The 22,219-nt window shown below is 36.1% G+C and overlaps 1 protein-coding gene across 2 annotated transcripts in view; it reads right to left on the bottom strand.

The window, feature by feature from the left end:
• Positions 1 to 22,219, bottom strand: part of ZFR (zinc finger RNA binding protein) — a gene marked incomplete at its 5' end in the record, with an annotated part of 76,904 nt that overhangs the window by 12,791 nt on the left and 41,894 nt on the right. For both annotated transcript variants that reach the window (XM_079703763.1, XM_079703764.1), the window contains 5 exons: positions 11,658 to 11,753; positions 12,614 to 12,711; positions 17,570 to 17,711; positions 20,063 to 20,213; positions 20,968 to 21,173. In XM_079703763.1, the coding sequence (XP_079559889.1) occupies positions 11,658 to 11,753; positions 12,614 to 12,711; positions 17,570 to 17,711; positions 20,063 to 20,213; positions 20,968 to 21,173 (693 nt within the window). The remainder of the gene's footprint in view (positions 1 to 11,657; positions 11,754 to 12,613; positions 12,712 to 17,569; positions 17,712 to 20,062; positions 20,214 to 20,967; positions 21,174 to 22,219) is intronic.

Below are 22,219 nucleotides of genomic sequence, written 5' to 3'. Positions count from 1 at the left end.
GAATAGGGAGATCAGCTTGGTGCTTTGTGATGACCTAGAGGGATGGGATAGGGAGGGTGGGAGGGAGGGAGGCTAAAGAGGGAGGGGATATGGGGATATATGTATACACATAGTTGGTTCACATTATTGTACAGCAGAAACTAACACAACATTTAAAAGCATTTATACTCCAAAAAAGATGTGGAAAAAAAGGAACAAGTAAAAGGACAACATCAAAGACAAACAATCAAATTAGGAAAATGGTTATTTAGGTTGCAATATGAAGCATCTTGGGGGCTGAAGTTATTTAAAGAAAAAAGCTCTCTTAAATATTACCTATTAAATGATGTGAAACCTAGGATTGTAATATTTGCTTTAAAAAACATTCATGTGGTATATATTTTTCTTTCCCATCTTTAATAGTAGTAAGAAGAACAATGCTTAGTAAAGGGCAGGCACCATGCTAAGCACTTTTAAATAACTGATTTCATTTAATTTCTCATAACTAGATGCCACTATACCACAATTTTAAAGATTAAAAAACAGAAAACCTTAAAGAGGTTAAAAGGTCATACAACTAGAAGCTTAAGGGGCTAGGATTTAAACCCAGGTCTGACTGACTCAAACCTGTTTTTTTTTTTTTTTAAAGACAACTATATTTCAATAAATATCCTTTACAATTGATCCAGACAGATAACATTAACTAGTTTCCTTGGATAGTAGTTTCTAGTTCTGATAGAGGTAAAGGGCTATGAAAAAAAATATACTTTGGGAGATTATGGTAACACAGGTACTTTCATTTGGTGGTAGTGTATACCTGTAAAACTTTCTTAAAAAAAAAAAAAATCACACAGTTGGCAAGTTCAAAGCCACATACTAATGAACCCAGTAATGTCAGTACTAAAGATTTACAATAGGGCTCTTACACTTAATGAAAACACGAAAAATATTCAGTGAAGCTGTTTATCTTCAATGCACTGGAAACAATCTAAATATCAAACCCTAGGAAGTTTGGTCAACTAATTGTAATAGTAGTGAAGTTAGCCTCTTCATCATTATATAACTAACACTTACTGAGTGAGTGCTTATTATATGCTAAGCACTGTTCTAAGCCTTTACATACATTAACCAATTTTAATCATCATAATCACCTCTTGGTGGTAGATACAACTATTACTCCAATTTTACAGATAAAAATGTTTATGCTACTAAAATAGGATTTTATGAATACCATTACAAGCACTTGTCTGTATAAAAGCCATTTCTGTATTCCAGTGGACACAGGTGAAGATACATGCATGACAAACTTCCCACTCCTAAGTCCATGTGTAGGATGTTATATTTTTGCACATGCACAGCACTTTATTTCATACTCATACACGTGTTGATGCACAGTACTTTATTTCATACTCAACAATTCTTAATAAAAACTGTCAAGCCTTCTTCTTTTTTTAAAATTTATTTTTGGCCACACTGGGTGTTTGTTGCTGCACATGGCCTTTCTCTAGTTGCGGCGAGCAGGGGCTACTCTTCACTGCGGTGCACAGGATTCTCATTGAGGTGGCTGCTCTTGCTGCTGAGCACAGGCTCTAGGCACGAGGGCTTCAGTAGTTGTGGCACACGGGTTTAGTTGCTCCGCGGCATGTGGGATCTTCCTGGACCAGGGATCGAACCCATGTACCCTGCAATGGCAGGCGGATTCTTAACCAGTGAGCCACTAGGGAAGTCCTTTCTTTAAAAAAAATTTTATTTATTTGGCTATGCTGGGTCTTAGTTGAGGCATGTGGGATCTTTTAAGTTGCAGCATGTGGGCTCCTAGTTGCAGCATGCGGGATCTACTTCCCTGAGCAGGGATCAAACAGTGGCCCCCTGCATTGGGAGCACAGAGTCTTAGCCACTGGACCACCAAGGAAGTCCCAGAACTGTCAAGTCTTCTTTAAAAAAGTTTACTAACAGCTTTTGGTGATTTGGTGATGTGTATGTGCTCAAGTAGATGGTTTCTGTTACGGGGTAGGTAAGTGCTGAGTTATTATTATTATTATCTTTAGTTTTTAAAATTAATTAATTTATTTATTTTTGCTGTGTTGGGTCTTCGTTTCTGTGCGAGGGCTTTCTCTAGTTGTGGCAAGCGGGGGCCACTCTTCATCGCGGTGCACGGGCCTCTATCGCGGCCTCTCTTATTGTGAAGCATAGGCTCCAGACGCACAGGCTCAGTAGTTGTGGCTCACAGGCCTAGTTGCTCCGTGGCATGTGGGATCCTCCCAGACCAGGGCTCGAACCCATGTCCCCTGCATTAGCAGGCAGATTCTCAACCACTGCGCCACCAGGGAAGCCCCTGAGTTATTATTTTTAAGCTAAAGTCAGTGAGATGATACAGTCCAAGTACAACTTGCTGATTCTCCTGCAAGCTAAAAGAATGTTAGTTATTTGCCCTGTGATGTCAGTGTTCTATCACTTAAAACATCTTTTAGGGCTTCCCTGGTGGCGCAGTGGTTGGGGGTCTGCCTGCCGATGCGGGGGACGCGGGTTCGTGCCCCGGTCTGGGAGGGTCCCGCGTGCCGCGGAGCGGCTGGGCCCGTAGGCCGTGGCTGCTGGGCCTTAGTGTCCGGGGCCTGTGCTTCGCGGCGGGAGAGGCCGCAGCGGTGGGAGGCCCACATACCACAAAAAAACAAACAAACAAACAAACATCTTTTATACAGACAAGTGCTTGTAATGGTATTTATCAAGTTGAAGAGTCTTTGTGGGAGACGGGGAAGGAAGAGTAGAAAAATTCCAATTATCCACATCTAATTATATCTAATAATAAATAGACATTTGACTAACATGTAGATAAAAGAAAAAATAAATAATGTAAGATCTTCCAAAGGAGTAAGACGCAGGGGAAAATTAGTATCAAAGGTGGCTGTGAATTCTCAACACAAGTGTCCCAAAGCGGCTTCACATACCCAAAACCCTCTGTTGGTTCAGGGAAACAGAAATTGTTCTTGAAAGGAGATGGTGAATAGGTTTAGGAAACAAACAGAGCAGATTCTGCATAGGCAAAGCCTCTAGGAGGCCATCCTGGGTTTGAAACCTGAAGCGTAAAGGTGTGCCAATGGAATCCACCTCACAGACTATCACAGCACATTCAATCAGGACACAGGATAAACAAAGCCCATGTCTGGGAATTCCCTGGTGGTCCAGTGGTTAGGACTCAGTGCGTTCGCTGCTGGGGCCTGGGTTCAATCCCTAGTCGGGGAACTAAGATCCTGCAAGCCACGTAACATGGCCAAAAAAAAGCCCAAGGTTTACATGCAGCCAAACCCTACTCCTTTCCATAAGCAATCCTCAAAGCAGAGCTCATGGGGGAAGAAAAAGAAGTATTTTAAAAGGTATGGATACATTCAAAGACAGTTCTTGTTTGGTTGTCTCAGCATAAAAGGATGATTTTGTAATGGAACTGACAATGCTAAGCACTAACGAGATGAAAAAACTGAAACAAACCAGACACAACATCTGTGCATTTGGGAGGAACATAGCATGAAAAATAGAGATGAAAAATCTATTCTTGGGACTTCCCTGGTGGTGCGGTGGTTAAGAATCCGCCTGCCAATGCAGGGGACATGGGTGCAAGTCCTGGCCCAGAAAGATCGCACGTGCCGAGGAACAACTAAGCCCGTGCGCCACAATTACTGAGCCCACATGCCACAGCTACTGAAGCCCTCATGCCTAGAGCCCATGCTCCGCAACAAGAGAAGCCACCACAATGAGATGCCCGCGCACTGTAACCAGAGAAAGAATATCCCCCGCTTGCCGCAACTAGAGAAAGCCCGCGTGCAGCAACAAAGACCCAACCCAGCCAAAAAAAAAAAAAAAAAAAAAAAGTCTACTCTCTATGGACTTTGAGCAATAATAGTATGTCACTGCTTGTAACAAGCAGTATCACTTGTTACAACAAATGTATCACTCTGGTGCAAATATTGAGGGGGAGGCTATGTATGTACAGTGGAGGACGGTATGTGAGAACTCTGTACTTTCTGCTCAGTTTTGCTGTGAACCAAAAAGTGCTTTAAAAAATATCTATTAAAATATAATCTATTCTGGAAGAATCTTAATTTAAGGAAATGAAGATATAACCTGCTAACATTCTGAGTAATAGAGAACTTGATAAATACAAAAAGCCAATAAAATTAAGAGCTCAAAGTTGAGATGAAAAGGAAGACTGCAGAGCTAATTAAGCAAACTGAAATGCAAAATAACATTATTATAGAATAATGAATTATAAATAGCAAAGAAGATTAGGACATAGTTGGAAACTAAATTACTGCCAAAGAGACAATAATAGGGGACAAAAGAGGAAAGAGAACAAAGATTAAAACAATCACAAAGATAATAGATATGTAGGACAAAGGCAATGCAATATAAGGATAATTGGTGTCCCTGAAAATAGAGAATCATATTAATAATTTGTCAAATCTGCAGGGCAAAAAGGACAAAGTTTTCAATGAAATGCTGATATTGAACAACAGATTCCAAGACATAATTTGGTTAAGTTACTAAAATTCAAGGATAAAGAATTTTTCAGCAGCCTGTAGAAAAAGTAAAGGCAAAAAAATTAGGCTGGACTTAGATTTAGTAATACTCAGTGCTGGAAGATAATGGAGCAACACCAATAAATGGAGGAGGAAAAACTGTGACCTAACAATATATTTCTCAATAAAGTAATGGTAACTGGCAAAGATTCTCAAACATGAAAGAAATTTAAAAAACTTAAAACACTTTTTGATAAAAACTATATGATGATAAAATGCAGTCAATCAAGAAATAAAAAGAGGAAGCCCCAGTAAAAGATCTAATGGTTGGCATCAAAACATTCATATACAGAACATTAAACAAAGGGAATATGACTCCAGAAGGTAAATGTAGTTATTTTTAAACCTTCAAGGTTTAAAAAAGCATTAAGTGTAAACTTTCCTTGTTTTCTAAGTGGAATCAGTATATATTAAGACATAAATCAAGAAACAGGTTTTAATACATTACTTAAAGGAATGAATGAAACAAATGAAAAAAAGAAAATATAACAAAAAACCCAAAAGAGGATGTGAGGAGTACGAAGAAGTGATAATTTTCTCAGCTTTTATAGATGAGAGGTTAACAAACATTACCTCAAATTGTTAAACAAATAGATGAAAATACCACAAAAAACTATAAATAGGGCAACAACTAATTGTATAAATAATCAGAGGGAAACCCATTCACACATAAGAAAGAACAAGAAAAGGATAAGAATTATGGGAAAGGGCAGAAGAAAACAAAGGAAACAAAAAGAATCATACCAGACAAATGTTAATATAAAAAGCTAGAGTTTAGGAGGCTGGGGGTACAGACAAAATAAGTGAAGGGGATTTAAAGGTACAAACTTCCAGCTTTAAGATAAGTAAGTCAGAGGGATGTTAAGTGCACATCGGGAATATGGTTGACAATACTGTAATAACTTTGGTAACAAATCATAACTGGTCATTATTTCAGTAATCATTTCATAATGTATAAAAATATCAAATCACTATGTTGTACACCTGAAACTAATATAATATTGTAAGTTAGTTATAATTCTTTTTTTTTTTTTTTTTTTTTTTTTGCGGTATGCGGGCCTCTCACTGTTGTGGCCTCTCCCGTTGCGGAGCACAGGCTCCGGACACGCAGGCTCAGCGGCCATGGCTCATGGGCCCAGCCAGCCACTCAGCAGCATGTGGGATCCTCCCAGACCGGGGCACGAACCCGTGTCCCCTGCATCGGCAGGTGGACTCAACCACTGCGCCACCAGGGAAGCTCATAATTCTTTTTTTTAAAGCTAGAGTTTTGGGTTTTTTTTTTGCGGTATGTGGGCCTCTCACTGTTGTGGCCTCTCCCGTTGCAGAGCACAGGCTCCAGACGCGCAGGCTCAACGGCCATGGCTCACGGGCCCAGCCGCTCCGTGGCATGTGGGATCTTCCCGGACCGGGGCACAAACCCATGTCCCCTGCATCAGCAGGCGGACTCTCAACCACTGCGCCACCAGGGAAGCTCAAAGCTAGAGTTCTGATATTAATAAATGGACAAGGCTTATTAACTAATAGCAGAAAGTGTTAATTAAATGCCCTTTATAATGGCAAAAGGTTCAAATTCACAATTACGACATAGTTGTATTAAGTGTCTATGTCCAAAATACTACTGCAACAGAACAATAAAGAACTGTAGAAAACACAACAAAATACCAGATTTTAATTTATCTTTGTCAGTCCATGGACAGATAAAGTAGACAAAAAATATGAAGGAAAGGAGACAGAAGAAATGAACAGAATTGATGAAGTTGAACTAAGGGGTATATATTAAATGCTATACCTTGCTGAGAACACATTTTTTAAGTGCCCACACTTTACAAAAACTGTACATATGAGACCACAAAGAAAACTTTAAATTCCCAAAATTGCAAATAGTAGAATGTATTTATTGCATTATTTTTATATGCTATAAAATCTAGAAGTTATTTACAAAAACAAAAGCAACTCTTCTTCAGTCATGTAGAATTAAAAAATTCCCTCAAAACTACTCTTGGCTTAAAGACAATATTAAAATGAATTTCGGAATGCATAGAAAAAAAAGAAAAAATATTACACACACACACACGTATATATATACATATACATATATATATATGTATATATATACGTGTGTGTGTGTGTATATATATATATATATATATATATGTATATATGGCCAAAACCTATGTCCAGCCTTAAACTACAGCTTTAAAACCTCTATAATTAAAGAGTGAGTGAATGAAACAAGTATCCAACTCATGAAGTTTGTAAAAGAACAAAAATAAACCCAAGGAAAACAGAAAATTAGAGATGAAATAAGAAATTAATGAATTACTAAGGAAAATGGCAGATCTGGCAGCTAAATCCAAAGAGCTGGCTCTTTGAGGGGAGGAAAAAAATAATAAATTGGATAAACTACTGCCTAAAGGATATAATACTAGGAGAGATTTTTAAATGTCAAAATACTGACATTTTGGTGTGCTTTAACCTACCAAAATGCTTGTGTATTTTATGTTATATGTACATGATTTCACAGATCGGCCAGCAGCTTTGCCCTCCCTGATTCTCCCATCATTACCCTGTCATGGCCTATCTTCCCCAAGTTCCTTTCACCTGTGCACCCTCTCTTCCACTCAGTTCTTAGATCTCTGCACCCTCAAAGGAGAGAGGGTCCCTTGAAGTTTATGGCTCTCTCTGATAAAGAGGAAAAGTAAGGTGTAGGCAAAGGGCCATCTGTAGTGTTGGACCTCCAAACTCCAAGAGTAGCCAAGGAGTGGCCTGAGAGTTCAGTCTCAAAAGTACTGAAGCTTAGACTTACTACAACAGAAATAGCCTCAAGGGCACCTGGGTTGAAGGGACTGAAGTTGAAGGAATCAGGAAGTGAAATGATAATGCATAATGCTTATAGTTTTGAACACTTAAAAAATTTAAAGTTATATAATGCTCATAAGTTTTTATACTTAAAATCTATTAAGAATTCAGTGAATTCTCATCACAAATAAATACTAAACACCCATTTGTTATTTTGCTCCTATACAGCAACTGCTATTACTGGCTAGTCTAATCAATCAAAGAATTAAAAGTAATAAAAAAGATGCTACAGGTATTTTTAAAACTCTAAGAGAGCAAAACTCTAAAAATCTGAGTATCTGGCTGAATTGGTCAATTTTTCTAGGAAAAGATAAGTTGCCAAAAATTACCCCAAGAGAAAGAAAAACTAAACAAACCAATTAATCACAATAAAAGAAAGCACCACCCCTTTTATAAGTGACTGATGATGTCACATGAATTTTATAAATTATCAAAAAATATAGTTTTTTAAAAAATAATTTATATATATATATATATACATTTTTTTTTTTGGCTGTGCTGGGTCTTAGGTGAGGCACGTGGGCTTTCTAGTTGAGGCGTGCAAGCTCAGTAGTTGTGGCTCATGGGCTTAGTTGTCCTGCGGCATGTGGGATCTTAGTTCCCTAATCAGAGATTGAACCTGCGTCCCCTGCATTGTAAGGCGGATTCTTTACCACTGGATCAGCAAGGAAGTCCCAAAAAACATATAGTTTTGACGCTACTAAAAACTGTTTCAGAGTTTAGAGAAAGAACGAAAGCTTCTAAATTATTCTTACAGAGTTTGTGTATTATTGATCCTAAATCTAACAAAGAAGACAAAAATAAAACCACAAAAATTTCCTTTATGTCACTGCAAAATTCCTAAATAGACTACCAGCAAACAGAACTTAACAGTTCATTAAGATTATTCTCAAATATAAGAGAATCATCTCTGGAATGCAAAGGTAGCTCAATATCAGGAGATATATTTGTAAATATACAATATTAACAGGGTGAAGGAGAAAAACTATACATTCGTGTCAAGAAACCTTGAAAAATTATCGATAAAGTTCAATTTACATTCCTGATTCAAAATTACTTAGTAAACTAAGAGAGGGTTGACATTTCTAACATTACAAAGAAATAAATATCTCAAATAAAAGGCTATACCACCATGCTTAACAGACTTTACATACTAGAAACATTTTCAAAGCAATTAAAACATAACGTGCATGTGAAGTATTATTTCTTTTATTCCATAATTATTCTAGGAGTATCAACCAACTAAATTAGAAAAGAGATTGGTAGATATGATTCCAAGCCAAGAGAATCACATGAAAAATATTACTACAAATAAAGGAATGCAGTCAGGTGGTGGGTTAAAAATTAATATATTTAACATATATAAACAATAACCAGAAAATGGTATTTTAAAAAACTCTAAAAGATAAATACCTAGGTACAAACAACTATGCTCAGAACCCATTCAAATCTAAATAAGTGAGTAACATTCATTCCAATAAGTAGGACATCCCATAAAGAAGAGTCAGTATTATAAAAGTGATGACATTCCACCAATTATTAATTCAATACAGTGCTACTTAAAAATCATCAAGAGAACCGGAGAAACTGAACAAAATGGTAATCAAGTTCTTTCAGAAAAAGAAGCATGAGAAAAGCACTCCCCCCCAAAAAAATCTTCTGTGTAAGATGGTGTTTATAATGAATAGCAGAGAATGAAGAGGGACGACTTCTGATGAAGAGGACAATCAGAATTTTAAAACACACTATGAATCTTTAAAAATTAAAAGAGTTTGGTACTAGAAAAGACTGAGCAATGAAAGAGGGCTGCAGAAGTAGGCCTGCAAAAAAGGAACTTTAGTTTGTGACAGGGCTTCTCTTCCTCAGTGCTACTGATAACCAGTTTTGACAACCAAAGTTATCCCCAAACATTGCCAAATGTCCCCTAGAGGGCAAAACTGATGGTGGCTGAGAACTACTGGTTTATGATAATGGTGACATTTCAAAATGGGGATTGGGAGAACAAACATCACTACTAAATAAAATGTTAAATGGTACTGGAATAATTGGTAATTGGTCTGGAAAAACATATAGCTGGATCCACCTTTAATCCATGTATGATTTTTAAATTAATTTTTTTTTCTTTTTTTTTTTTTTGCAGTACGCGGGCCTCTCACTGTTGTGGCCTCTCCCGTTGCGGAGCACGGGCTCCGGACGCGCAGGCTCAGCGGCCATGGCTCACGGGCCTAGCCGCTCTAGCGGCATGCGGGATCTTCCCAGACCGGGGCATGAACCCGTGTCCCCTGCATCGTCAGGCGGACTCTCAACCACTGCACCACCAGGGAAGCCCTAAATTAATTTTTAATTATACAAGTAATAAAATATATATTTCATCCTAGTAAAATCCAGACATTACAGATCTCTACCTAATCCTACTAGTCACTACTGAGAGACAACCACTGTTGTTATATGAAATACATCCTTCCAGGAGGTTTGCTATGCATTATGACTAAAGAACTAAATAAACATGCAAACAAGCAAGCATCTGTAGAAAATATAATTTGATGGGAGGGGAAAAAAGCTCTAGAAGAAAACGTGTGAATAATTTATAACCTAAAATATGAAAGAACTTTGTAAGTAGAAATAAAACCGTTAAGTCATAAAACATTAATGGATTAGAATTTGCAAAGATTTTAAAGCTTTTATAAAACAGCAAAAATTAAATGAAAAGCAGATGAAAAACTGGAAAAAATTATTTTTTAATACAGATAAGAGTTAATTTCTTATAGAAAGAGTTATAAATTGAGAAAACGAAAAATAAAGGAACTGGCAGTTAAGAGAAAAATAATTACAAATGCCAATAATCACATAAAGAAATCTAAATAAAAAATGAGACACCATTTTTTTTACCTATTGTGTTAAAGAAGTGTGATGATATCCCAAAGTTAGCGAGGGTGTGAAGGAAATGATCAGTTCAGCAATTTTTGGAAGTTTTAAATGATCCACCTTTCTGGTAACAATCAACACATGTCCTTTGACCTTGGAATTCTATAGCAATTGACCCTAGCCATTTATCACATGTATATAATACTCATAAAAGCCTGATAACAGTAAAATGAAAATTTAATAGCAAAAGACTGCAAACAATGCAACTGTCCATCAAATGAATACCAGTTGAATAAAATACTGCAAGTCCATACAAAGGCAACACCATGTAGTCAATACAGCTCTCAAAGAGCTCCAAGATGCATTTTGTTGAGAAAGATGCAAACAATGTAAACAGCATGACCCACTCCTGTGTTAAAAAAAAAGAATTAAGATAACCCTGGCTATGCAACTCTCTCTAACCCAACTCTGGAATCAGTAGTTTCAGTTATATTTCTGAATGAATCCCTCTCTATCTGAATTCTTGTAGGAACCCAAACAGTTCAATATCAAAGGGATATATGTATATAAATAAAAATAGGAACATACATGGGACTTCCTTGGTGGCGCAGTGGTTAAGACTCCGTGCTCCCAATGCAGGGGGCCTGGGTTCGATCCCTGGTCAGGGAACTAGATCCCACATGAATGTTGCAACTAAGAGTTCACATGCCACAACTAAGGAGTCCACGTGACGCAACTAAGGAGCTGGTGTGCTGCAACTAAGGAGCCGGCAAGCCCCAACTAAGGAGCCCGCTTGCCACAACTAAGACCCAGCACAACCAAATAAATAAATATTTTTTTAAAAAAGGAACATACACGATATATATGAATGCATTTTTTTCCCCTAGGAAAACAATCACAACAAACTGTGTCAAGATAGCTTGATGATGAGAAGGCTTTCATTTCTACTTCGTGCCTTTCTGCATTATTTGAATTTCCTAATTTTATGCATTTTGAATAATGTATATTTCTAAATCTTAAAAATTCCTTATACATTATTTTGTTAAAATGTCAACAAAACCTTGCATAGGTAGATTAATAGCTCATTTTTAGCTTTCTTTGTACCTTTATGTATGTATAACTAATAATCGGTCCTATTTTAAAGAAAGTAATAAACACTGTGAGAAGAGTTAAAAAAAAAAAAAGAGAGAGGAAAATACAGAAAGAAAATCAAGTGGAATTCTCAGAAAATTAAGACCCCAGGATTTCTCGCTGGAAGAAAAAAACTACATTTAGGAAATGAAAAGAAAGTTGATAATTAGATGTAAGATGAGTCTATTAAAAAACTGCAGAAATATTTCCTATATGATTATTTTTCACACCATACAGTTACATATTACTCACCCAGCTTGGAAAATCAGACCAGGTTGGAACTCGCTGACAGAGGTCCCGGAGAATACGTATGATAATCACACAGGACTGCAGACCATTAGCTCTAGCCTTGAGAGCAACACAAAAACCAACTGAATTAATCTTAGAAATACTGAAAGTATCCCTTGACGAAAAAAAAGTTAAAATACCACTGTTCAATGGAAGCTCAGATAAAAATAAAACAAAAATAACCACGCTTAAAATTGGATTCAATGAGCTGCCATTTACAGCAATATTTTATGCCAGGGTTAGTATTTAAAAGCTGATATTTTAGGTCAAAGTAAACAGATTATACAAGAATAATTGTTCTTGATCCCCTGTGAACCTTGACCTGTGTTCATTTAAAACAGTAAACTTCAAAAAAAAGTCTGCCTACATTAGAAATAAAAGAAAAAGTAAAGAGCTAAAAAGTTTGTCTAGGGACTGAAAGATTAAGGAAATCTGTTTGGTTTCCTTTCTGTGCCTTTGCATAACTGCAAAGTCACTAAACCAAACAGCTGCTTCCTCACCTTTCATTCCCTACACTTATTAACTCAGAGAAGGGGGGGGAATCGTAAAACTATACACAAAGCTTTAAACACATATTCCATTATTGAAAGCAAAGTTGATCTGCAGCCTTATGGAATATAATATATGTACACAAACATGTGATGTTCCTAAACAGGTCAACTTTAAATATAGCCATTAAAAGGAAAAATAAAAAAACCCAAACTACAAAACACCCCCAAAACCTGAGTGTATTGTCAAATTAATAGTAACTGCAATATGCAGATCTTCATAGCCAGCTTTCTATGTTAACATTCTCTGATATTTAATTTAAAATAGTATTGCTTGGGCAATCTTTTGAAATGTTTAAACACAGTTAAACATGTTGTACTGAACTACTCTCTCATAAGGCTACAAGAAAAAAGTAAAATGATGTTCCGAACCTGGAACCACTTAGCGTGGCGTAGAGCAGCCAGAGCGTCAAGGCATTTTTGCCTGTCCAAGACGTCCGGTGGGTCTTTCACCATACCCGAGGTTACATCTAAAATGGATTGAATTGGCAAAATGCAGTGAGGAATGGGTGTTTGACCAGGTGAGCAAGACACTTCCTTAAAGTAGCATCAGTGTCACACGAGCCATTTGAGAGTTTGTCAACACTTTAAAGTACCAAGGGAGTCATTTTCAACAAATTCACATAATCTAATATGAAGATCAAGATGAGAATTAAACTCTTTATTTTAGAAATAAATAACTTCTGCAAATATAAACCCTACCCACCAAAATAAAATCAAAAGGAAGGATTACTGGACACAGCGCACCAGCACAAAGACGACAAGACAAAAGGGAACACAAAAATCCACCTTAATAAATGAGAATGTACAATAAACTATTGAGTTTGTTCAGTATTTTAAATGGTCATAGGTTATTCTGGGGCTAATATGTCAAAGAACTAAAGATAAATATGGGATGATCAATGCAGTAATAATCATAGAAAAAAATAAAGAGCCAAAAATAGGCATTTCTAAGAGTTCAAATGACTTCTCTTCCACAAGAGAATTTTAGCTTTAAGAATTAAGGGAATATGAAATGCCCTTTAAAATTCAAAGTTCCCATGAAGTATTTCAAAGAATAATTGGAGAGAAACAATGAGTAAAGTAGAAAAGGGCAATAGGAACTAGCATGGTTAAATAGAATAAGTATAGAAATAGAACAGATGCAGTAAGCAGAATGGTTTGATGATATATCTGTAGAATCTTTTAAGTTACAAAGTCAGTTATAACTGATTTTAATCAGATTATTGTATTAAAACATAAATGAGCTATATAAAACGAGAAGAAAATCTGAACCTAAATCAGGACAAGAAGTAAACTTTTTATTCATAAAAGGCCAGCTTTACGTTCATTTAAACATATCTGTAAACTGTGTACAAAAGTTGCTAATCAAATTTGCTAATCAAGCTGTTCAAAGGTATAAGTCAATCTAATTCACAACTCTTGGTGATTTTAAAATATTTTCTAAATATAGGAAAATTACATACCAGGCAAGTAATCTATTGAAAACAGTCTTCTAGATAAAAAGCACCAAAATTATGGGACATTTAGGATATAATTTTATAAATCATTGAGGGCACCGAATGAATATGTGGGACAAAAGATGAAATATACGATAAAAGAAAACACAAAGATGATTTTACTTTAAGAGTAGTATTGCAACGCTGGGCAAATTATTTGACTGTCTATTTTTTTTTTTTTTTTTTTTTTTGCGGTACGCAGGCCTCTCACTGTTGTGGCCTCTCCCGTTGCGGAGCACAGGCTCTTGACGCGCAGGCTCAGCGGCCATGGCTCACGGGCCCAGCCGCTCCGCGGCATGTGGGATCTTCCCGGACCGGGGCACGAACCCATGTCTCCTGCATCGGCAGGCGGACTCTCAACCACTGCGCCACCAGGGAAGCCCTGATCGTCTATTTTTATATGAGCATTCAGAAATCTTAAAAGATATCTGGTCCTTATTTTGAGTAGATGACATATTAAAAAGCATATTTAAAAAGTAATAAAGAATTCCATCCCTTGTCTGGGCTTTTTATTCTTAGTTCCTAATCCTTACATAATCAGATGGCACAGATTTTCAGAATACATATTAGAAGGGAATTTTACAGATTATCAAAGAACACTGTGTGGCATTCTGAAAATGAACACTGAAAGAGGAATCTGGGTACTAAAAAGAAAAGTATCAAGTCAGAAATAGTAGTAATTTTTAAAAACTAATAAACAATCTCAAAACCTGAAAAATCAACTACTGAATCCAGAAATATAATGAACATAAGAAATGGGCTATTCTGAGAGAAGGAAAAGGAACACAGGAAAGCACAGCTAATTAAAGAAGTAAAAAAAAAGCAAGAAACAACAACAACAAAAAACCACTCCCCAAAGCAAGGTTACAGAACATGCTGAAGAACCCTTTCCATGTCCCTTACTTATTTACATTACCTGCTAAAGCTAAAATGCAAATAGGTGATAATGTGCAATCTCTTTCTAAAAGTTTCTGAATTTTTAATGTTAATTCATGTTTTAATTTCCTCCAATACAGAAGAAACCTTTTCCTTTTGCACACAAGCATTCATAACTTTGGACATTTAAATTAATGATACAATTTCAAAGATGCCAAGACACCTATTGCAATTTAAAAACAACTTAAGAGCTATAAGTAGGAAATGTCTGTCAAATTTAGAGTGTGGATTTTTGCACCCATTCTATATTTCAAGTGGATTAACCCCTTAGATATATTGTACTAAAATCATACTTTCTTCCTAATACCCAGTTAACAAAACAAAACAAAAATCAGTTAATTTATTTAAAAGAAAGCAAATTCTTACCCTACAAAAACGTGTTTCATAAATTTTAAGGGGTTAATCACCAGTTAGAACACATGCTGTGTCCACACTATTTTATGATTAAAAGTTAATGGGAATATATTAATTTAAATTAACATGGTTATATAAAATATGTAATCCACCCAACAATTTAAAAACTAGTGTGAACACTGCTCAATTCTAGAAGACAAAGACAAAACAAACAAAACAGCCACACAAAGGACAATAAATGCCAGACTCTGCATCCAAAATCCCTCCTTAATCAAATGGCAGGTGTGACACTGAGCTTTTGAAAACCTTGGTCAAAAATCCTTCCGATGTCTTGGCAGCAACCCCTGACAGGAATCAATTCCCTCTGCTAGAAGGCTTTGGACCAGGCCTGATAAGCTAAAGGTGGAAAAAAACACACACAATACTTGACTTGCTACAGAAGAGACACTGTAGCAAGGGTTAGAGCATTTTGAACATTTCAAGCTTCAAGTCAATTAAGTGTTAACTTAATGTTTAACTGTCAAACACAGTAACATAAAACAGATCTGTAATGTGTTTAACAGTTATTTGGGCAATTTAATCATCTCCTTTAAATAATTTTTGGTATCAAACAGGACCATTACGCATTAAGAGGCTACCACAACTATGCGCAAGTCGCCAGTCTCATGATTTACAAGTGCTCTTCCGGCAAAGCCTTCCTTACCCCTGTACTAACTCCCCAAAGCAAGCTATAGGCTTTAAATGATTTTAAGACACAGAGCATTCAGAGCTGCAGTGAGAGAGAATACATACCGTTATTCTGCAGCAATCTTCATAATGAAGCTAAAGACATGATTTACTGCAGTTATCTGCAGCAAAGAACACTATCAATGTTTCTACACTTTTTGCACATCCAACTTTTCAGCTCAGTGTCTTGAAGTAAAATCTTTCAATTTTGGACTGACCACTTCTCTCACCATAATATTTACGAAATTCAGAACAATAACTCAAGTCTGGGTCAGACAAAAATATAATTTTGTTTCCTTTAGAAGGGATAGGTTATTAAAGACTACTACAAATATGATACTATTAACTTTAGACTTTTGCAACAAAATAAAATTACTTGATACTGCACAAATTTAAGTAAGCCTAAATATAACTGGACAAGATGTGCTCTGAAATAAAGTTAAATGGTTATATGAGTAAAATTTCATATGAAATACAGCAACTATTATTTATAACATAATCTTGAAGATTTCTTATTCAAATCCTAAGAGTCATATGCTGCATATGAATTGACCAGATTGACTCAGGAACTGTTTTTCCAGCGATATCCACGGCCAGACCTTGAGTGGGAACTCATGCTCATATAAAAGATCCTCTACACAAACCCCATTTATTTTTAAGATGCAAAGCTTACACAACATACAAGTCCTAATATATGGTGTATATATAATGTATGCAAAGTTAGACATGTCTCCCAATGATCGCATTTTTAGTAAAAATGATCTTTTCCTGGGTTGTGGAAAGCACAGTGCCTTAAAAAAAATTGCTTTGCTGTAAGAAAACAAATTTAAAGGGACAGTAATTGAGAGCCTACTTATGCTATTAGACAAATTAATTTTAAGTATTCTTTTCTCCTCTATCTGTATCACAAAGAAATATTAGTGTAGACTATAACTCCATATCAACAAATTAAGATGTACAAAAACAACATGAAAGGAAACAAAGTAAATTTTATCTGACCCATAAAACAACAGAACCAACATACGGCAGACACTGACCATGCTTTTTGGCTTAAAAGCTTTTGAAGCTTTGAAAATGTTACACAATAGTCCCTAAAGCAACATTGCTGGCACCAGCAGGATTTCATATTCTACAATTGTAAAGTAAGTTTAAAAACCCTGAATTGTGCTATAACTCACTAACTATGCCAACACCATTTAGTTTTCAGTATCTCTAGTATAATAGTGGGGTCAGATGCCCAAATCTACATGCATTAGGATGCTCTGCATTTATGAAAACGCTTCAAACCAAAGAGCAACCTCAGAGAACCAGAAATATTTACCTCAGGACAAGCCAAATCCATGATTACATATATAACAATGCCTCTTAAACTGTGTTATGAATATTTAACCAATTTTATTTATGGAACTCTCTTGTCTCTTTTAAGACAAGAACAACAACTTAACAGAAGTTCAATTTGTGGCCCCTCACTAGCAACATTTCTTTAATTTGTTCATGGGTCAACTATGCTGGTAAGAATAATTTTGAACTTTTTTTTTTTTTTCCAGAAATCTGAGGTTAGCAAGAAAAGAAAAAAAAATCAAGAAAATCAATAATACCATGAGTGTTTTATATAAAAGTACATTGCTAAAAAGACATTAATAAAAGATCTGGGAAATGATCTTAAGCAAAACTGGTTGCTATATAAGTCAAATCTATCAAATTCATATGTAATGCCAGCATGTTGCCTTCTAGGGCTTAATGCCAATCTTAAAGAGTAGGTAAATGGGGAAAAAAAGTTAATAAAAAGTAGAATGTTTAATGGCTTTCCAACCTCCTTCCCTCATGTTCTCTTCTCGAATAATTGGAGACGTCAGGGTGATAGTGACTTGCATTTTGGGTTCCACACATGAGTTCAAAATTATTGCCGCTTCAGAAATTGCACATTTTATGTCATACTTCTCAGGACTTATAACCTATGTAATGAAGAGTACAGGAAATTAGATGGACCTTTTAACATTATCAAACAAAGCAGTTTCACTATGGCTCTTTCATTTTCTCACTACCTTAACCATTTTATAAGGACTAGATCATATACTACTCCCCCCAAGAAGCCTTGTAATACGTGCAAATATTAAAATCTCTTGCTCCTCTTTCCTTTGTTGAACTAATATTTACCATTACTTGTATCATATGAGTTATCTGTATGTGTGTATGTCTCTCTTAGATGATGAGTTCTTGGATAAAAGAAACACTGCCCTATTTATTACCGTACCTTCCTAATAGAATCTTGGGTAGTTAAGTACTTGCAGAATATGAATGAGACTAAAATAGATATCTGAAACTAACAGGAGCCACAATTCAAACATTCCTAGTGTCCCTTGTCTGTGAACTCAACAGATCTACATTTTATCAGGGAGCAGAAAGTCCTGATCAACAGAAGAAAAACCAGGATTCACTGCAATTCAGTACACATGAAATAAGTCTCAGTATATATGAACAAATGAAGACTCCACAGAAATTACATGGAGTGTTTACAGCATAGTATCTAGGTTCAAATCCTAGCTCTGTTACTTTACTAATGATATAAAGATGGGCAAATTATTTAACTCCCCTTTACCTGTTTTTATAAAATGGGGGACAGTAATTTTACCTAACCTATAGGATTGTTGGAAGAATAAATGAATTAACTATATAAAGCACTTAAAACAGTGCCTGGTACATAGTAAGAATTATATAAACGTTAACTATGACAATGATGATGACGATAATAAATTCTATTCCTCTTGCTTATCCACTTGTACAATAAGTACATAGAATGATTTGGAAAGAGTATGCTGCTTTTAGTGTAATTGTTAATTATTTAGTTAGGATATAGTATTTTCTGCTTTGTAGTTTTTTTGGGCTGTGTTGGGTCTTCATTGCTGCGTGTGGGCTTTCTCTAGTTGCGGCGAGTGGGGGCTATTCTTCCTTGTGGTGTGCGGGCTTCTCACTGCTGTGGCTTCTCTTGCTGCAGAGCACAGGCTCCAGGCATGTGGGCTTCAGTAGTTGCAACACGTGGGCTCAGAAGTCGTGGCTCGCGGACTCTAGAGCGCAGGCTGAGTATCTGTGGCGCACGGGCTTAGGTGCTCTGCAGCATGTGGGATCTTCCCAGACCAGGGCTCGAACCCATGTCCCCTGCACTAGCAGGCGGATTCTTAACCACCGCGCCACCAGGGAAGCCCCCCTGCTTTGTAGATTTACTAAACACCGCAATTTAGGATCAAGATGTTTCTCACAAATTATATAATTTTTTCAAAGTCCTCAAACCTCTTCTGAGTCTCCTCCCCCCTCATTGCTCTAGCAGCCTCAACAAAGGGTAACAAGTAGACACACAATGACAATTCTCCTGGCTCCTAATACTTAAAAATCCACAATAAGAAACTTCAATCTGGAACAATGGTAATATAAAGCAAACAACAGTAAGTGCCACAGTCATCAGAGCTCAAGCTTAATAGCATGCTTCACTATCCCTTTCGGTATCGGTTGCTCTGCTGTGGTCAGGTACTATTTATTCTGACATTACTGTGGAATACGTATTGCCAATGAAATGTCAATTCTTGGATTTCAAATACCTAAATAAGTTTTATACATTAAATTATTCAAGAAATCTTTATTTTAAATCCCAGTCTGCGATTCTGACAAGATACTATATAAAAATTTTAAAGATTCAAACTTAAAAAAGTTTTTTGTAGGACCAAAAGGGGATATTCTATTAATTGTGCACGGCCACAATTTGCTGCAGAGAGACAGTGAGAGGTAATACCTACGACTATAACATGTAGAAAACTGAAAGTAATCATAATAAAACTGGGGAAATTCAAATCAGAAAGTCTCTATTTTAGTTACTATACTTTATTAAAAACATATATTCAACTAAATAGGCAAGAAGTTCATGAATTCTAAAAATTTAAGCTTGCTATACATACATGGGCTTTGTTTAAAAAACAAAACAAAACAAAACAAAAAAATCTCTTTTTTTCCTAAAGTCTCATCTCTTAATGATTCAACTCCTGGAAAAAAGAACAGGAAGAGGACATGTGCTACAATTTTATATTTTAAAATAAATTAGCAAGATGGCTTCATGCCAAAGAGGAGCACTATAAAACCTAAAAAGACAAAGTAGAAAACAGTTCTACCAATTTGTACAATCAAGCAAAAAATTCAATTTGGAAAGTCAAACCAAAACTTTAAAGGCAGGCTTAAGATTAAGCTGAAGCACAGTTAGTCCTGCCAAAAACTTTTGAACCAGACAAGGGGTAAAAATGAACATTTCCATAATACTTACAGCAAGCTGCTTGGGTAGGTTTTCTGCAATACGGCTTAATAATGTCTTTGAAGGTTTCTCTGAGCACAGCAAAACAAGGTTGACATTTCTATCTCCTCGGAGAAGTAATCCTTTTGCCAATACTCCCACTCGCAAAACTCCTTTTAAAGCTCTGCAGTGAAATCAAGTTATATTATGACATTTCCCTTCTCAACCAGAACCATGATAATCTCTTAACACACAATAGTAAATGAAATAACTTTTATACCGTTAAAATTCTCTATCAACTACAGTATAAAAACATTCAATATTTTTAGAAGTATCCTTCACTTAGATAAGAAATATGGATAAATTGTAAATCAAGAGCTAAGTTCTCACAAGGACAACTGCAAAGCAAAGGCCATTAACACTTTTCTGTGTCTCACTTTACAAATTAGAATAAAAGTCATGTTCAATATATACAAAGATATTTCCAAATGGTTAAGGGGAAAATGAAAAGTTATAGATCATAATGCAAACCTGATATGAAAGATGTTGCTAAAGCTTGAGCTTATTCACTTATGGGTCAATGTGTTAAGGAAAAATAAGCTGCTAAAACAAAGAGTAAACAGATGCAACAAATAAATAAAAACTGAATAGCAGCTAAATGCAATTGAAAACTATAAAGGCTGCTTTGAAAACAGACTTGAAATAGTTTTATATAAATTTAAATAAAATGAGTAAAATTACAAGGTTGGAGACTATGAAATTCTGTTATTTTTCATTTCAGCAGAAAACAGCTGAATACATTAAATATCTAACACAAGCATAACACATGTAGACTGACAACAGAGAATTTTCAGTCTTTGTAACTTTTATTTCAAGTATAAGAAGTCCACATAAGAGAAACCAAAATTAAACAAAAGTAAAAAACTCTGAAAACACACCTGTCTTTACCTCCCTCTTTCTTATCATCTCCCTCTTTGCTCTTGCTCTTCTCGTGTTCAGACAAGCTGTCTGAAACAAGTTTTAAAGCACGTTCAGTGATAGAAACAATTTTCTGAACTGCCTGTAATTCCTCTTCAGTTGGATAAATGGTTGCATGTTTTGTCATTACATAACGATCATCAGATGAGTCAGGACGACGTAAGGGCTGGAGAAGACAAAAAAGATAACTTCATTAAAAAAAAAGCTTCCCAAGCAAAAGTAAATTATTATATTTCAACTATACATATGTTTGTCACATCTTTTCAATAAGAAAGTCAATTATGCAAAATGTCCATTTAAAGCTATCTTCTCCCTTTTTTCCATTTCAGTAGAAACAAACATGTAAACTATGGAAAGTTACACTATCAAGAATGAGTATGTATCTATGTATATATGCATGCTTTGCCTCAGAACAAGTAAAATTATAATACACACAATCTAAGGTTATAAAAATACTTTCTACTCAACTTTAACAACCAGTGATTCTGAAATGTTTTGCTTTTTTTTTTTTTTTTTTTTTTTTTTTGTGGTACGCGGGCCTCTCACTGTTGTGGCCTCTCCCGTTGCGGAGCTCAGGCTCCGGATGCGCAGGCTCAGCAGCCATGGCTCACGGGCCCAGCCGCTCCGCGGCATATGGGATCCTCCCAGACCGGGGCACGAACCCATATCCCCTGCATCGGCAGGCGGACTCTCAACCACTGCGCCACCAGGGAGGCCCAAATGTTTTGCTTTTAATAAAACAAGTTTCACAAATACTTATTCTATGGAAAGACAAATGAGAAAGAATAGTTTGAAGAGCAGGAACTTGTTGCTGTTTCCTTCTAAGTGCCCTCTAGAAAACAGAACAAAGAGTAAAAACATCTTGTTTTCTGCAGTCTGAACTTATATGAAATATTCCTCATAACCCAGGTATGTCTTCTTTTACCTAGCTTCCATAGAACACAAACTCTCAAGATGCAGCTCTTGCCTACAGTTCTCCTAATACATCCACTGTGTGCTCATCTTGGACCATTTACTTACCCCTTATCCTGCACTTAATTTAGAAGTAGTGGTAGGGTTTTTTTCATTATTTGAAAAAGGAAAAAAGACTCTAAACCACTGGTAATGGGAAGATAAGAATAATTCTGAAAGCAAAGCAACTGCCTTCAAAGTTAGTTGTTCCTGACAATCTAAAGAACAAAGGCAAGAAAGTCTCTCATGTGACAGAAGAGG

The sequence above is a fragment of the Hyperoodon ampullatus genome (genome assembly GCF_949752795.1).
Source record: "Hyperoodon ampullatus genome assembly, chromosome: 4".
Classification (NCBI taxonomy): domain Eukaryota; kingdom Metazoa; phylum Chordata; class Mammalia; order Artiodactyla; family Ziphiidae; genus Hyperoodon; species Hyperoodon ampullatus.
Note: the sequence above shows the minus strand (reverse complement) of the source record. Positions and strands in the feature narration are given on the sequence as shown.